Source organism: Lingula anatina, chromosome 1, assembly GCF_051362555.1.
Source record: "Lingula anatina isolate TDL-2025a chromosome 1, LinAna3.0, whole genome shotgun sequence".
NCBI classification, from domain to species: Eukaryota; Metazoa; Brachiopoda; class Lingulata; order Lingulida; family Lingulidae; genus Lingula; species Lingula anatina.
In genome coordinates this window covers 21974609-21993765 of record NC_141767.1, presented here as the reverse complement: position 1 = coordinate 21993765, position 19157 = coordinate 21974609, and the positions used below count along the sequence as shown (strand labels likewise).

The 19157-nt window shown below is 35.2% G+C and overlaps 1 protein-coding gene across 1 annotated transcript; it reads right to left on the bottom strand.

Moving 5' to 3' along the window:
* Positions 1–2969: 2969 nt before the first annotated feature.
* Positions 2970–19141, bottom strand: LOC106178449 (terminal uridylyltransferase 4). Its single transcript, XM_086999170.1, has 27 exons — positions 19003–19141; positions 17454–17821; positions 16183–16283; positions 14907–15023; positions 14223–14400; positions 13823–13963; positions 13427–13623; positions 13068–13181; positions 12492–12575; positions 12018–12189; positions 10756–10938; positions 9719–10290; positions 9381–9528; positions 8951–9138; positions 8601–8762; positions 7937–8026; positions 7281–7394; positions 6962–7048; positions 6309–6486; positions 6081–6128; positions 5820–5911; positions 5561–5685; positions 5137–5252; positions 4714–4844; positions 3991–4302; positions 3694–3796; positions 2970–3565 (listed from the first exon to the last, which is right to left on the bottom strand). Exons 1-27 carry the CDS (start codon positions 19113–19115, stop codon positions 3411–3413), a joined length of 4389 nt encoding a protein of 1462 aa, XP_086855296.1. The 5' UTR covers positions 19116–19141; the 3' UTR covers positions 2970–3410.
* Between the last annotated feature and the right edge of the window lie 16 nt (positions 19142–19157).

Here is a 19157-nt window from a genome sequence, read left to right as displayed (position 1 = left end):
CACACGTATTTCAGCGTCTTTCCGATGCATTAGTTGGTGGTCCCTGCTGTATGATTGCGATTGTCTTTTTACATTGATTTGTCGGATTCATTGCTGAGACATTTCGCCATAAATCTATTCAAAATACAAGGCGTAAACGATCCCAACGGCATATAAAGATGCATTTTTAAAAGTATATTCTGCATATGTGTCATATTTTTCGTTCCAGATACATTGACTAGCCACCGCCACAGAGGATTTATCAACTTGTCCAATAGTGACGGCACATACCAACTTAAATCTTGAGTATCCCAATTTTTTCACTCTGTTCTTTATCTGTTGTGCCAGTTCTCTTGCTTTTCCATTGCAAGTTTTGGCGTTATATTCTACATCTTGTAAACCGACTTCCAGAATTTCTTTAATCAAATTCTTTGCCTTTCCTACTGGAAACTGATCATCGGGCTCCATTTTGTACGTGTTCTCAAATTTTACTGTAGGTTGTTTTGTCGCTTGACTGCGCTGGGTCGATGCGGACATCAAGCCTTGGACTGCATTTAAGAACTTGGCCATTTTGCTCGGTGTCCAAAGGCTAGAAAATAAATAAATGATATAACGTCATAGATACACGTAGGGCGTATATGATATACTCATATGACCTACAGTCAATTTTAGACACTTAACATTCTCTCACTCTCTCTCATTCTTTTTAATTACACACAGACGACACGGATGGCCACATTTTCACTGTAATCTTCAACAGCATTTGATCTTGATCTCAATATTGTCAAAATGTATCATCTGTATGATGAAGTTCCGATCATCATATACCTACAAACTGCGCACTTCATCACAATCGGATTAATTACTAGTTGTAAAGGCTTCGAAGTGTTGATTCAAAGTACCCAGGGATTGGTTTTGACATATAACTTTTACAGCAATCAATATCGTACATTGTGATGGCTTATTTCATCCCAACGACTTACAAATTGCACCACCAAACAGAGAATATGCGTTTCTATTTCCATTTAAACGCTTCATATTTTTTTTCGTATGAAGGTACGTGTGTAATCGTATTTTGTAAAATCCCAAAAGCTAGTACTTACAAAATCCGTCAGTAAATATCAAATTATATTAGATACAGAACAAGTCTGGTGCTTAAAATGGATCGATTTTGTGAATTAACAATAGTAATCAGCTCCGGGAAAATATTATGATAACGCGCAGTTCCAAAGACAATCCGTAGAAATCGAATTTCATAGTGTAATAAAAGGACAAGCCCCACGGATGTATACACGCTGTCATGGATACGCAGTTTTAGCCCAAGTGTATTTATGTGTTCACATGCAAGGCACTTGAAGAGTCTGGCAAAGACGACGGCATTTTCACTTCATTTTTGGCACAGCATGAACAATTTTGCTATTTGTGGTACCTGTATCTTGATGGCACAATCTAACGGCCAGGTGCAGTAAAGCCTTACTCGGTCCCTTCACTGATAAGTGCTTGATATTAATATCTGTTTAAAAACCCAGTCTAGACTCGTTACATCTCCCAATAGTCAGAAATATTTAATTAAATCTGCTAGATCGGATTCCAGAATTTCATACATCTACAACTCACTGCTACATAAATACGCTCCAACACATTTGGACTTACCTTGAATAATAATTAAAGACGTTTAGCGTTGTTAGTTGAACACAGGACAGCCTCACTATCAACCGGCTGTGTTGTCACAATTTTTACTGAAAATTGACAGGTAGATGATAACGTTGTGTCTGTCTACCTGGTCACAAGATAGCAGTCTCGTAGTTCCTGACCCTAGGATGTGCGTTCCCTGGCGACAACCAAGCAACGATCAGTTTATATTAGGGGGTGGAAGAGGGGAAACAATTTATCAAGAAAGTCCTCGTTTTTGGTGCGTGTTCTAGCTTAATAAAAAGCACCTGCATAGTAACTGAGTGATTAGTTCAATGCTATGTAATCGACTATCTAAGTCATCTATAAGAATCATCAAATCACTCTAGTATTTGTTTTTACCTTTCTCCCGATGGTCGTGTGGAGCTTGAATCCAAATTAGCGTTTCCTCAGTTCGTTTATAATATCTCGTTCTCTTGGTTGAAAGGTCTTTAGAATAACAAATTCCGCACGGGAAGTATAACGCTTTGTCTCTCTCTGTTATTCCTGTTTCATAATAGCGTGCATAAATAATCCTTGTTTGTGTTCGTTCCCCGCGCTTTTCATTAGACTCATGCAAGTGCAACGACAAAGAATCAAATTCGGATTAGGATGAGGCCATTCTCTTTATTCTTATAAGGTGCCATAAAAATAGAAACCCAGATTTCAGTTCTATTGTTATGCATTTCTGGAGGAGTTCAAACCCTAAAAAGATTGAAGTGGTCTCTAAATATGAGGTTTGCTGTTCGACTTCATGCATTTATTTGACATTTAAAGTTGGATTTTCCGCCACATTTTGATAAGCAAACGGGATATGAAAATGCCGACACATACTTGATATTTAAGTGCAATTATAACCAAATGTATAGCTTTTAAATAATTTTGTAGAAATAGGAATAAAAGTAAACATTTGATAAATGCACTCTAAAATATAGTTAACGGCAATTATAAGGCGTTTTTCTTTCGCTATGCGAGTTGTGCAAAATGAGTCCAATCCTTTTACTTTGCTTTTGATATCACATTTCATATAAATGTCAAAAAAACAAATTACTGGTCCTTTTTCATATTTTGTTTACATATTTCATAATTTTACAAATGAAAACAAATTCCATCACCCTTTTTGATGCTCCCTATAAAGATAAAGTTCCACACAGTTAAACCAAGTTAATACCTTCGCTGGGGAAAGCAAAAGAACAAATGAAAATGCGAACAGGAGCAATTCAGATAATTTAGAACTGGGTCTGAAAAATGTACTCTTGCTTAGAATGAATACTGTTCCGTTTCATTTTTCAGAAGATCTTACAATAATGGAAGATGACTTTTACATTACATTTTATTATCACTCTCTTTTACCACATTCAAAGCACTCCAAATATTTCATTAAAAGAAATAATAAATTAAATTATAAAACATACAAATATATCTTATTGTCAAGTTTTCTTAAACAATCATGTAAAAGTGATTTACAATTTTTGTGGTGATATCCGTATCTCAAGAAAGCACAAATGTCTAAAATATATTTATTTTAAATTCTTAATTTTTGTTTAAAGAAACTTAAAAAGTATAGACATACAAACTATGCATTCTTCAACAAATATCGATACAAAGAATACAAAACCTGCATCCACTAAAAAATTTTCAAAATGTCCCAATCTGAGTTTGACAAATAAAAAATGATAATAAAAATAATAAAAATAAAAATCATTTTCAAACGATTATGTTTGAAGTCTAGAAACAGTGCAGTATGCTTTCAGACACTGCTATCGCCTGTTGAATATTCTTTGTACAACAGGTGCTGACTTCCCAGGCACCATCCCTGGGTTAATTCCCTGGGGTCCACAGGGGTTCCCCCCCTGAGGCCAGCCTCGTGTTACCTGCTGCTGTTGGTTGTACCGGATATTAGGGGCAGTAATCACTGCAAGAGGAGAACAGCAAACATGAGCACGGTTCCCACCTATTGGCTACAGTAAAAAATTTCTTCAAAGATTAACTAGGAATCATTTTAATATCAATGCTTAAATATGCTATGAGGAAGTGACTGACCTAAGTTTCCAGTATTGTCCTCCCTGGAGATATGTCTGGGGTCAGAAGATTGTGCTCTCCCACTCTGCTGAGGTGGTTCTGTACCACGAGTGGGTAGCATATACTGAAAAAAAACACACACATTTAATTGTTTTATTTCATGTTAATTCTTTCGACTTAAATTCAACCTATAATGCATATACTTAAAACACCCTCCCAATTTAATCCAGAATGCTGCAGTCATGACCAAACTACACTTCTTTGATGACATGGCAAGTTATACATGAGAGGTGTGACATTGTTAGAATTTAATATTACCTGCTTCTGTGGCTGTAACTTCTGCTGCTGCTGCTGCTGCTGTGGTCCATGCTGCTGTTGCCTCTGTGCCATAAAATACTGCTGTCTTTGCTGATACCAGTGTGCTTGCTGGAACGGATTCTGTTGATGTTGGTGTACCACTCCATGCTGGTGCTGCTGGTGCTGCTGCTGTGGGGAACCTTGATGATAATGTCGCTGGTTCCTCTGCTGCTGGTACTGTTGGTTCTGTGGGAATTGCTGTGCTTGCGGAGGGAGGTTATAAAACTCTCTACCTGGAGACTGATGGATTTGCCTGGGCACCTGATTGTAGGCCTTCACAGATGGAAATGGATAAAAGTATTAGATTCTTCACATAAAATATGCATCTTAACTTGATATTTTTAAATACATAATCTGAGGTCAGAATGTAATAATCAAATGGTCAGCTACCATAGAATACAGCTCTGTTACATAGAATTTTCCTCTTTTACCATCTCTTCTTTTTTCTTTCTTGAGTGTAAAATTACGATAACAGTTACATAATACATGAGTTACAGAGCAAAGCCATGTGGAGAAGCAATATATAACCTCTGTAAACCTATATTGTGACTAGGGTCACAATGCATTTTTGTTTTCTAATGTTTATCTTTTTATTTTTGTTTTTACATTTCCAAAGTGTCGCTCATATAACATATCTATCACTGTGCTACATGTAGAACGGTCAAAGTTATATGAATTTATTACCGGGTTAGGAGGTGAGTGCATCATGGAAGAGTTGTAGAATAGAAGTCCTCCAGGTGAGTTTTGTGTCGGAGGAGTATTTTGCTGACCTTGATAGTGACCTGCTCTTGGGATAGAAATTGGAGCAGAACCACCTAAAAATACCAACAGGATACCTTGTGACTATAATTCGGTTACAATTTAACAATGAAACGATTCACAATCTTACAGCTGCATTAATAAAATTTATGCAATGTGCCTAACCCAATTACAAAATGTCCAAATAATACCATCTAGTATAAAATATGACACATACATTTGTATGAAGAGAACAGACATACAGCAAATATCCATGTGGGGAAAATATGTCATTAATGGTTTTTACTGGTTTGAAAAAAATTGGTATCGCTTGAAAAGAAATGATATGGAAAAACTAGATTCACCCACCCCTGTTCCTGTTATTGTTGTTATTTCTTTGCTGATCATTTCTATGAGATCCGTCTTCCCCTTCTCTGTCAGCTTTCTTTTTTCTTTCCTGGCTTTCTTTTCTCTCTCTCTGTTCCCTGCTCAATGTACATAAAACAGTCTGTGACATAAACATCAATTACATACACTTCATTTACACTGCATGAGGCATGCAAGTTTTGGCACTGCTGACAGTCAGGAGTACCACCAGCTGGGCTGCATGCTGCTATGATTCCCTTAATTGTTTGGACTAATGAGAGTCCACATTAACTTATTTCATGAGGCAAACAGTAATCAAATACTACCATTTCTATAATATCACTCTCACCCTGCTGCTTCAAAACACATGTATAGACATTGGTAAAAAAATCCTTTAACTGAAAAACTTGACACACACACATCATACCTTTCTTTCCTATTGACAACTATGGGGCATTCTTTGGCGAAATGTCCTATTTTCCCACACACTCTACATCCTCTATCATTGGGTGGTTGGCCATCAGTCAGATAGTCAACATCAAAAAAGTAGTCCTAAAAATAACATTTTAAAAATTCTAAATTATGTTGTATTTAAAGAGGCTTATTTGCAAAATTAGTGTATCAATACTGTTAAAAATCTTATATCAAATTCTACATCTTTACAAGGATTATTTCATAGCTCTCACCTGTATTGATCTGTAAGCACGTGGGATATCCTTAACTGGTTTTCCAAAGTGTCTTCGGCCATTGATTAATGCCTTCCGGATAAAGGTATTCACTAAAAAGTTATATGTACAAGTTCTAACCAGGTTCAAAATAATGTAATTTTGCAGAAAACGAATGTTCTTTGTTATTCTACATAATCAAAATAAAATTGAAAGACAAAACATTTTTTTTAACTTTTGAGATTCAAGCTTAATATCTTCAGAATAAGTTGAAATACTTACTCTTCCTAGACAAGCCAGCCCCTAGATTGTGACTCAGATCAAAGGGATCTAAAACAAACGGTACAATTCAAAACATGCAAATTGACTTAAAACACAATTATCTATATGCATTTTCATTAGACTTAACCTCTAAAAGTTAACATAAATGACATTATTAATATGTAATTTTAATTAGAGTCTTTTGGTGAAGGCTTGACTGAAAACCATTAACATCTATGAAAAAGATACCTTCAATAGCAATACAAGTCCCATTCCACATCTTCTCAAACCTTGTCAGAGGTTTGAGCTGCCTGATGCTGATAACATGCTCTCTAAAGTTGAATTCCTCAGTGTAGAACCTCAGCAGTCCTATCCAGAGCTCTGTCACAGACTCCCTGTTCTGCCCTGCACTGGACCAATGCTGGCTCTGGATGAAAAACAGTAAATAGGGGGTAGGTATTTCATTAAAATAAATAAATAAATAATACATAAATACATACATACATACATACATACATACATACATACATACATACATATATATGGTTTTAAATTATAAGATTATGTCAAACGGAAGTTAAAACTGCATGAAGGACTTTAAGGACTTTAAATGCTTAGTTTTAACAGCTTCTGCCTTCAATGTTTATTAGAATTTATTGTTATCAATATCCTAGAGTGCCCCTTAGTTAGGGATGGATTCTTTTCTAAAGTAAAACTTGAACTGACAAAAAAAAAAAAATGGTATGATCAAGTATATGAAGTTTCATTAGTATCTCTTGAAAACAGCACATGAAACTCCTCCACAAATATTCCGTCTGCTCTGGTAACCTTTATATGTATGCTGGAATATAGCATATCAAGAATAACTGCCAATATCTTTTAAAAATTGTCACAAAACCTACCAAAGTTCTGTGGCTGACATTCTGGAAGAACCAAGCATTACAGCCATCCACTATAACCTCAGGCTTACTGGTACTGGGATCATACATCTGAGAAAAAAGATGAAATTTTACTGAGCTCAAATAGGATCCAAAGTCTAAATTCCAATATCCAAGTTATATAGTGTAGTTTAAGCAAAGAAGAAAAAGTACTAATGCCACATTTACCAAATCTTTACAAACTAACTGAAAGCAGCCACAGATGCTCAAAAGAGTGCCGACACAGACACAAAATATTTCTGAAGTAAAGATTTTTTCACTCTTATGCACACATGATCCCCACCTCTTGCAGCACAGGTATGACTGGTGGCTTTCTTTGCTGTAGAAAATACAGGACCATCAAGACATAGGCATAGGAAGAGAGGCTCCCCCTGCTGGCATCACCTATATCACAGATCTGAAACAATGACAGGACAATGAAAGGCTTCCCCTGCTAGACAGTTAGAATTACACACTATATTCTATACACCACCAACCCTAACAGAGTTAAATACCACATAGTACAGAGTTAAAAGAAAATGCCACATACACATTTTTTATCATGAAATCATACGCATAACAAACATTTGTTTTGTGTCTCACAAAACAAATGGTACTTAACTTTGAAATCCACAATTTTTTGTGAAGAGTTAGTTAATGCTAGTTCCAAAATCAATACATCTTTTGGTTACATTTATAAAAAAAAGCAGGGGCAGATCTAGAAATATTTTCTGACAGTCATCCAAATTATCTTTGTTGATCCATCCTCTATTTTTGACCGTCTTCCCACAGAAAAAATTTGATACCCATCAATGTAAACTTGAAAATCTGACCGTCTTCCAGAAGACCCAGAAGACAGTTTCAATCCGCCCCTGAAAAGGTAACACTTGTAATAAAAATGAAAAGCCTAACATGCTTTGGATGTGGCCTGAGGCACAGAGTTAACAGCAGGTCCCATACCTTTGCAAAGACCTTCATGACATAGCCAATAATCTTCACTCTTTCATCTAACTCAGAGTACAGCTGCAGCAGCCGGGTGTTATGCTGGGCCTGCATAGTAATTAAAGCTGATTAAAATTTTATCTTGAAAGTACACAGTGTATCATTTTACCCACGAAAAACTCTTACTTAAATTAGTTACTTTACACATTTTCCAGGGGAAAATGGTATTTTTCTCTGGGATAATTAAAATATGCTGAAGTTTTGGCTTTGAATTCAGCCATCCTTTCAAACCAAGGATTTAGCAGCTACCAGTCCAGTCATTATTGGCATGGCTAGTTCAAGCAGCGAACAGTCTATCTTAAAGCTGGGCAATTTGTTTAAATTCTCTTTATCTGTTAAAATATGATCAAAAAGCATTACTTGTCCTGAAATAAATTAAACAAGATGTGGTCTACATACTTAACAAGCATTTAAAATACCACACTTTGTCATTTTGAAAAAAAAGTATATAATCCTATTCTCATTGGTACTTAGCAACATCTATGTGTTAAAGGCACGTCTACGAAATAAAAAATTTACAACACAGTCAAAGACTTTTTATTTATTCATATCAGCTGTGACAGAAAATGCAAAATCATTTTCAAAGCTCATGAATTTCCCTGTATCTAGTACACCCACTCACCAACGTATTGTACAAACTAATATCTGCCTCTAGCTGGCTCTTCCTGTGCTTGAATTTGACAATAGGGACCTTGGCAGTGGTGATGGCGATAACATTATACACGCCTCTGTGTTTCTTTAGGATCTTTGCCAAGTCCTCAATGATTTCTACACAGTTTATACCCTGAAGTTCATATAAATGACAAACTGATAAATACCATGATAGGCAAGGTTAAATGTTTTTTAGTGAGTCATATTCACATCGAATATTTCAATAACTAAGGCTTTCTTCATCATTAATACATATATAAACAAATATAAACACAAAAATACCACTGATTTAAAACAGTGCAAAAAGATCCACCAGCCTACCTCTGCTGTTTTGTGATTAACAAAGGTCATACAGATGTCGAGGTCACTATGCTGGAACCCAAAGCCATTACAGGAAGAGCCAAAGAGTTGGAGCCTGGCATTGGGGTACTGCTCCCGTATGTAATCCTCCAACTCCCTCAGGATTTGGTTTCTTTCATTTACTTCTCTGTCTGTGGGTGCAAAGTCATCTGAAGCAAGGTCAAGAACAAAGACATGAAACAAATGCTTTCAAGTCTGAATTTTTTCATCATAACTTTATTTTATATATGCCCATTATCACGATAATTAGTTTTTTCTTTACTACAATACCCTTAACTGTTGAAAGCAAGAAATACTCCACAAAATGGCATAAAAACCAATAAAAACTTAGTAACTTCATTAAAAATTATCTAAAAATTGATCTCTTTACCACTCAAGTAAGCACACTTACCAGGCACCTGCTGAAGTACACTGTCCAGCAGTTTGATGTAAGGTTTTGTGAGAGGAGGAAGAGGTTGGAGCTCAGGTAGGGTCTCCTCAGGACAGTGTTGTTTAAGATGTCCCTCTTGAAGGCATATTGCACACATCACTCCTGGTCCCTACAACAGCATTGAGAAAAATATCAAATTCAAAACAGAAATTAAAAGCAATATTCTTCCCTATTTTCGCTATTAACTGACAGCACTGCTGGCAACTTACTTAGAATTTTTACCAGTTATGTGGCAATTATGAATATCCTTTTTTGATTTATATGTTTCATGTCAAATACAAAACAATTTATATGTATACCTTTCCATCTGTTAGAGTTTCTTCACTGAAAACATAGTTGTAATCTTCAACATCTAGTTTTTCTGACTCTCTGTCTGAAGACTTTTGATCTTTGCTTCCTACAAGAGCACCCTGAGCATCTAGATTATGTTTCAACTCATCACTTGTGTTCTTTTCATTCCTGCTTCCATCATTTCCTTTTTCCTTTTCAATGTATGTATAATTTCTATTGGTGTCACTTGTTTTATTTTTACCAATCTCATTCTCTAAAGTTCCTAGGGACATTTTCTTTTCATTCACATCCTCAGTGAAACACCCATGGTCCCTTTCACCATTAGAGGAAAGTTTGAATTCCTTGTGACGTATCATCAAGGCATCCTGAATAATAGATTGCACCAAACCTGCAGCAAACTCCCCTAGAGAATCACAGTGCACAATTTGTGAAGGTTCTGAATACGGTTCTTTATACTGCATTTGCTGTGCTCTAGTATCAGAGTCTGAAACTTTTTGCATGGCACCACTCACTATTTCCTCTACTACCTCTTCTGCATATGTGCTGATATTCTGCTTTTCTGTTTTAAGGTGTTGACTCACTGGAATAATGAAGCAGATAATTTGATATCAATTCCATTACATAAATAAATGCTGACATATTATTATGGTTGTTACAGCTAAATAAAGCTGTGTGTTACTTTTCGATCTTAATATTCGATTCCTCTGTCTAATACAAGACCCAGCACATAAGAAAACTAGATGCTGTCATCAAAAATGAACAGAAATATTAAATTTCCTAAAGTGCATTATCATAATGGGTTAATGTTCATATACTAGTCCCTAGTTAATTCCAAACACTTAACTTATTCCAATATAATATGTTGTAAAGATTTATCATCTCCAGTTTTTTATAAGAACACATTTTGTGACATACACAAAAATGACATTTCAAAACTTTTGAATCATACCTTATTGGCAATTATAACAAAGCATTATTCTGAAAAATGTAAGGGATCCTTTTTAAATAAATCCAATTAAGTCATTCGTTACTGCATACTCCTTACCTTTTTCTGAGATCTTATTTTTTGACTTGCCTTCCTTAGAGCTGTTCATTTTGGGTTTGATTCCATCTTTGAATTGTGGACTTCCAAAGTACTTATAGGCAGCCCTCAGTCTGTCATAGATGTATTCGAATATTTGACTGTGGCTTACTGACCTTGTAACATTCCTCTTCACAGAAAATGGGTCTAGAGATAGAAAAATCATCATAAGAAAAACAAACAAATAATAAGGTATCAAAATGTTAATATTTGGTATTTATGGTTGTAGAGCTTCCAACTGGTCACTGTACTATCCAAATGAAGTTTTCTTTTCTACAAAGAATACAATCAGGCCTAACCAACTACCAGACTGGGCACCTACTGATCCAGAATAAACCGGTATATATGACCACACTACCCGTTTTCAAGGTGTGTGTCAGATCGCATTACAGAGTATCAGCCACCACATTGCCTGGAGCGCGATGTGATAGCGATGATCGTAGTAATAGATAGACCCCGAGTCAGCGAGGGTTATGTGGCATACACGAGTGCGAAGCACGAGTGGATGTCACATAACCCTGGCTGACAAGGGATCTATCTTATTTAGACCATGGGTCCATTAGCGGGTTATAACGCATTCATGTGAGATGTGCGGTTATGCGAGTTACACCACGTCTGAATCTTTTGTTCTTCACTTCCACTGTGGTCTAAAGCGGGGTTGGAAAGTAGTGCATCTCATCTAGATTCATGCGCTGCTGCAAATTTCCCTGTTTATGCTAAAAATCTGACAATACCGCAATTTTTAACATAAAATTTAGGTTCGAACATAACCAATGATGTTTTGTAAATAAGAACTTGCAAACTTATATATTCATTTAGAAAAGTAGACCTAATTTTGATAGCGGAAGCATATTCTGTCGGGGGTTAAATATTTTCTGGACGAGATTCAGTGAGTCATCTGTCGCCATGTTGTCACTCGGAACTACTCCGATGTCTCCACACTCGACAATAGTATGGAGCTTGCGGAATGAGCCGAGGATTGCCGATTTCCATGTTGTTGTATTCATACGACTCCTACTTGACAAAAACGAGGCACGATACCCGAATGACAGGTAGGCTTACAAAATTTGTGATGGGGAATGATACTCTGTAATGCGATCTGACACACACCTTGAAAACGGGTAGTGTGGTCTGATATACCGGTTTATTCTGGATCCGTAGGTGCCGAGTCTGGTAGATGGGTAGGCCTGACAATTACCAAAGTAGTTTTATTAATTAAAACAAACCTTCTATGGCTAATTTCTTGCTTGACCACTTCTTCTCATCTCTAGTGACAAGTTGTTTCTGTCTGACACAAACTACATAATTTCCTATGTCAAAATTCAGGCTGTAAAATTTGAGCATTTCCAACCAGAGCTCTGCCAGGGACTGGGTGTTCTTGCTGGTCCATACACTTGACTGAAAATGAATTAAGAATACTTCTGACATATCCTGTTAAGGTAGATAATATGTTGTAGGGGTTGATATGTTAATAGCTAATATCTGAACAAGCTAAAAAATCAACCTCAAATTTTTTTTGTTTAGTGAACCAGCTTTCGATTTTAACAAATGTCTGCTCATAAAACCTGATAAATAATAGTATTTATTTGTCAGTTTTGCAGATAGAAGTGAAAAATCAAAATTATTTTTGATTTAATCTTCTTTTTTCTTCATTTTTGCCTTTACATCATTTTTATCACAAAATCTCTACCCCTGCGTACCAAATTGTCTACATCTTCAAAATACCAACAATTCTTGCCATCTATCTTCTTTTGTGGTCTTTCTTTGCATCCTTTTGGAAGAACCTGTACAACAATACATAGCACAACAAGAATTCATATCACTATGTATTTTAAATCAATTTTTCTTTTTCAAAAACTTCCCAGAATGAAATCCATTTAATGAAAAATAGAGACAACGAGCAAAATACAACCAAAACCAAACTAAGAAGCCTCCATTCACAAAACACACATCAAATTTATATTTTCAATTATTGTCATTAAATTCATTAACAACAATTCATTAACAAGCAATATGTAAGCTGCTCTGCATGGAAACATGGGAATTAATTTTACAATTTAATCATGCTTCAAAAGTTTTTAATTTTACAAATTGGAAATTGAAGATGACAAAAACTTTGGAGAGGACAGAAAACTACTCAGCCATCATTTATGAATTCGGTGTCAGGATAATTTCTATAGATGGCACAGTGTGAAAAAATCCTTCTTCCTTTCATGTAGATAAAGCAAGAATAAGTCAGATCAAATTTGAAAGCCTTAAAAAAAATGTTGACCTACTTCTTGTAAAACTGGTAACACTGGTGGGTTGTGTTGTTGTAAGAAGAACACAGTCAACAAACTGAATGCATATGATGGCAAGGACCCTGCATCTTGACGGTCTGCTTTACACAACTGAAGTAGAAGCAACAGTGACATATATTGTAAAACCAAGTGTCATTCCCTGCTTAAGCATGCAAGCTTTTTTCCTTCAGCTGCCTAATAAAAAGAAATGGTTGCTAAAAATACCCATTTTATGCTATGTGCACACTGCCCAGAGTTTATGATTGAAAAGTAAATGTGGGCTCTGTCTTAAAAAAACAAGAGACAAGCTAAAGCATAAGGTAAACCCACTATAGATAGACTAATAAAGTACATACCTTTGCCCAGTATTTGAACAAAATACCAAGTTTTCCAACCCTATTATCTATTCTGGAATAGAGCTGGAGTAGCTGGCTGGTTTCAAAGGAAAGCTCATTATGAACAGTGAGTTGGCACCTAGCAGTCTCTCCATCAATAGGGACATAGATGGAAGGAATCTTGGCAGAAAAATCACTCACAGCCTGGTTAAACAGTGCTACAATAGATTAGAAAACCAACTATTTGACTTGAAAAAGGTTTCTCCACAGCTTTACACCATTCTTAAAGGTCTACAAATTACACATAACATTAAATATACCTTAAAGACCTTTTTATTTAAAAAAAATTCAGGTGTTATCTTAAGTAGCAACCACAGGAGTTTAAATGCAAAAAATTTTGAATGATCAAGAACTCACGACTTTCCTTAAGTAGTTCATAGGCTGTCATTAAAACATATGCAATATTAGCATTGCTGCCCACAACAACATCGATGTTCAAATCACTTGACTTCAAGCCAAATCCATTCACTGAGCTGCCATACAAACGCAGATACACATCTGAATTGAAAAACTAATTATTTGTACGGGAAATTTCATTAAGCAAACCCTTAGGTTCTTTTCAATATACAGTGATAGGAAAATAATTAATAACAAATGAGAAGTGCTTTTCAATTACCACAGACACTTTATAGAATGCACTCTCTAAATGGCTTATCATGCAGCATTAATCATTCTTAAATATTCTTTCATATTCAGCTATTCCTGACAATGGAAATAATGATCAAACATTTAGACTGCACAAGTAAAATAAACTCACCAGGTAACTTTGTTTGAATCACTTCCTCCAGAGACTTGGTAATATTTTCCCTCTTCTGTATATCTTGTGGTGTCAAAGCCTGTTTCTCTAGCACTTTATTTAGAGCTTTGTCCACTGCTTGTAGATGTGCAGATGAAGGAGGAGCCAAGTGCCTTAGCATGGTATTAGATTCCTTCAGCTTTTCATAAAAAGGGGAGGACAAATTAATTAATCAGCTTGAATTTTAATCCAAATCATTTCTATCTAGAGCTGTATGCATTATTTTTAATCTAAATGCAAATAATTTCTGGAAACCATTTCACACCAAAAAACCTCTATAAATGGTTATTTTTTTTATTTTTTATTTTTTTTTTTCAAATCAGAAATGAAAAAGGAAACAACTATCTACTTTCTCTAATGGGTGAAAGTTGTAAAAAAGAAAAATCCTGAAAATGGTGCTAGCAATTTCTCATCGCAAAAATTGTGAAATCAGGCACGTCCTGAAAACTTTCACCCATGCAGTTACCTTAACAGTAAGTTAACCTGACTGCCGGACTACAACAATACATAATTTATCATAAAAATCTGCATTTTCTACCACAATTCAATCTTCCATATAATGCTTCTTTCAAACAGAGAGGTATGACATTTTCAAACATTTCATTAAACCCCTGCAACATTTTTTTTCAAGTCTCTTTGGTTTACCCCTTTAAGCCTTCTGTGTCTGTTGTCCTTTGCGTGATTTGCACATATCTGGAGAGTGTCACAATGATATTCGCAGAGTCGGCAGAAAAACCTGGCTTTAGGAAACCGTACAGATTTCTGAAACATAATATACATTTAAATACATAACCTTTAAAATAATCTAACTTCTAAAAATGTACACTGATATACATCAATACTGCAATAACAGCATAAATTACAGATTAACTTTTTGTGGCCTGAACTTTGGACTTTTGCAGACTATCTTGATAAGCAATGCCACAACAGCAATACAATCACGATTCTCGTTGTGAGCACGATAGCCACATTTGCAAACACCAGCTACCTAATAAAGTTGATCCTACAGACTTATCTTTTGGGTTTTTAATGACTCTTCATATTTTTTTCTTGTAGTTAATCATGCACCTGAATTTTTACTTCAATTCCTTGTAAAATGGTAGATTATATGCTACTCAAATAAAATTACCTATGTGGGAAAAGCATCTATTATTTTCTCATGGTTCTTTACATACATGTCATCAAAACCAAGGTTAGGCTTTTATATGTGCATCTATATAGACCAGTTAATACATTCCATACATGCATTCAGATATAGAGCAGGGTAACGTTGCCAACTCTATGCATTTACACACATTCTATGTATTACTTCAGAAAGAGTACTTCAGGCATTGTTCTATTGTTAATAAGACATTAGACAATAGACCTTAAAGTTTAAAGTTCTTTCATGAAATTCAGCAATTCTGTTAATGAATATTTATGATTTTCAAAGGTAACTCAAATGAGAGAACAATGAAGGCTAAAAAGGATGCAATATGATAGTGGTTTGAAAATTACAAAGCTGGCCTGCATCTGGACAGCTGTATATATCAGCATGGAAGAATAAAAAATGCAACCAGAAATTGAAATGTCAGAGTCACATCCATTCTGTGACATTTCTTTTCTATTTTCTCAAAGAAATTTTGATACATTTTCTTAGAATACAGATAGTCTGAAAATGATATTTAATTCAAAGGAGTTATTTACAAAATGTTCAGACACATAGTGTCTGTTCATAATAATATATAAATCTGTGAATAACAATTTTGCAAACCTAATTTCAAAGTGTACCTAAGGTGACTAACACCAACATGCAAAACTCAAACTACCCCATATCAGTCTCATCTATTTCTTTTTCTCATCTTATTCATGTGAATGTCAGTTAAAAAGTTCACTACATTGCATTCTAATGAAAATGCAGACCTGGAGATGAGAAGATTACCTTTTTCAAGGGAAATATATGCTCTAGTTCCAATTTTTTCAATTCCTCCTCGCTTGGTTTTACAAAATCACTGCTTTCCCAAAGATGCCTCTCTTCTGTCTCTAAAATGTTATAAACACATGGGTTTGTCATTAATTATTTATTTCAAACGTCATTTCTATCCACCAGCATAAGCACTGTCTCAAGCCACACCAAGTGTATTTTTCCACCTGCTCAGGGTTTTGACATGATCACTGGAAAAACAAACTGCTCACCCTTCAAATAGCTGCACCCCAAAAGACTATCTGTAAGTAGTTTTTAAGTTGAGAGTGGCCTCAGACAACAAAATTGGTGGTTTATTAATGTCTTATAGACAATCTAGTGCTGTTATACCTGGCATGAATGTATCTTACGACAGTACCAATATGTTAAACTGTAAAATGTGTAAATCATAGTTTTCACATCTACACAGTCAATAACTTGTGGAACAGGTTGTGGAACTCAAACTTATACTTATTTGAGATGCACATACAATGTGCTTGATAATTTCAGTCACTTCTTGGAAGTGCTTTTTTTCATACAAATCAAAGGGTATACTGGGTTAAATAATTCAACAAGAAAAGTTTGAACACACCTCCTTTGACCCATTTTCTCCAAGCTATTTCTTGAATGCAAGGTAATGTGTGACAAAAGTATTCTCTCATTTATCAAGTTAATTAAAAGACTTATTTTTAAAAGATGATTTATTTTGAAACTCTTCACTAATGATAATAACAAATATAAAGCATATCCAGAAGTGAACCTTTATAGATTTATAGATTCAGATATATTGAAGTTTTCTGTGTAGCCTAATTTCGAACAAGAGGCAGAAATTTGAAGCCTGTGTTGGGAGTTTTAGAACAAACTAACAGCTCCTCATATGGACTTCTGCCAGCCACTGATGTTTCACCTGATTGAGAGGTCAATGCTTGGTCTTATCTCCAGATTTATTTACTCATGGGAAAAGAATACATCAAAAAATGTAGGTATTAATAAAGAGAATAATCATAACAGGCACTGTGGCTCTCCTGTATTAATTCATGTTTTGCTGTGGCTTTTCCTCTCTCATCATAATTACTAACAGTCAGGTGAAACATCAGTGGGCAAGATACACAGGTTTTCAGATGGACACAAGGGTGTTGTCTGACTACTAATAGACATATCCAGTTATGAACTCATTATAAAAGAAGGCTTAAAAACAATTACTTCAACTGAATTACAGATAATTTCCATATGCTCAAGAGGTTTCCTACCTGCAGTAGGCACTCTTTCAGACTTGGAAGACTTTTGACTAACTTCTTCAACTGGCAATTTAGCATTTTTTTCAGGTTCATCCCCTTCAACTTGCTTGCTCTTCTTCAGCTTTTGTTTTTTCTGTTTTGACTTAGAAGACTGTTCATCTTGTGTAATGCAAGCCATGTTTTGGGCATTTTTCTTCTTTTCTTTTTTCTTTTTATCTTGTCTAAAGTTTGTCTTGTTATCCTCTCCGTGTTTACTGTCTACTGATATGTTACCACTCTGTTTCTTGTCATCTTCAGTAACTGGTGTGTTTATACAGAGTATCTGTTTTATTCCATCTTCAATTTCTTTGCAGGTAGAACTGTTACTTGGCCTTTTATTTCTGAAACACAAAAGAGGAAGAAAAATCAATGTTCTACTGCTGAAGGAAAGTAGTCAATGAGTCTTGACACTGCATTTGTCAAGAAAATTGATAGTTTATTTAAGTCTACCCCAGCACGCATGGTTTGCATGAAACCCTATACAGACTATCATGAGTTTTCAATCTCAACCAGGGATATAAATCAAAACATTGACTTCTATAAGTTCTCAAGAAAAAAACATTTGCTGTTCATGTTGAGTGATAGTTGGCATATCAGGAGTGGTCCATCCAATTCTTCTCATCAAGTTAATTACCATTTTAACAGATGAAAATCACAGTTGTTTCGATGTTGACCCTGTCTTAAAGATGAACAACATAGTTCTGCTGCTCAATAGTCTAAAGATTACATAACTACAAAATCAATTGGGCCAAGACCATTTGTTCAAGGGTTTACTGTTCCTAAACTTTTTTTATGTTTCTGTTCAATGGTTTGTTGGTAAGTTAATTAAGTTACCTTGGTAAAGACTACCAGAATAATTCAAACAGAAATGGTTTACACTATTGATACTGTTAAAAGAGAATGCATTTTAACTTATGTAAGAATGAAATTTTGGAAAGAACATTAGGACCAATAAACCTATGAACACATGAAGGGCACTAATAATGCTACAGTGTACTTAGCTACATGTTGCATTCCTTAGATATTTAAATCCATCCCCTACCACCAGCTGTTTTTCATCAGAGGTTATGTACCAATTAATGATCAAGCTCATATGAAGGGGCAGTTCTTATCACAACGTTGTTAAATATTCCTGGGATGGTACTCCAAACTTTCATTTAAACCGGTTGGGAATATATTTGATATGTAAATTGTGATAGTCCTCATTTTTCTTTTGTACTAGCAACGGTGGCCTAGAATAAAACTAACAAAGACAACTGTCATCGTAGTTTTCAAAGCGCTTCTTTTTCTTGGTGGCAGTCGACGAGGTTAAAAAAAGTATGTATTTGCATTTAAAAATTTGTTCAGATTTAAAATGATAGATGGCCCAGAAGTTAAGGATTATCTTGCATCATTTTTATATGCAAATGCAAAAATTTGTTTATTGGCAAGCCCCATCGGCTTCCTCGATCACTGTGTCCCTCCTCACAGCAAATTACTTGTACTTCAACACAAAGTAAATTGTAAACATAGCAGCACTCACGTTCCGCCTCTTGTTTCTTCCGCCATGTTTCTAACCTGCAAGGAATCATGGGAAAATACTATTTCTATTGTTTGATATTGTCCATTGCCTTGTTTGGGCTCATTATTTATCATTATAATGTTGAGTGCTATCTATTCATTCAATTAACTTTTTTT

Coding starts and splice junctions, on each gene's coding strand:
- LOC106178449 (XM_086999170.1), bottom strand. CDS start 19,115: ATGATAAATAATGAGCCCAAACAAGGCAATGGACAATATCAAACAATA. Junction 16,284..17,453: donor TGAAAGAGTGCCTACTGCAG/GTAGGAAACCTC, acceptor ATAACATTTTAG/AGACAGAAGAGAGGCATCTT. Junction 7,395..7,936: donor TCATGAAGGTCTTTGCAAAG/GTATGGGACCTG, acceptor TCATTGTTTCAG/ATCTGTGATATAGGTGATGC.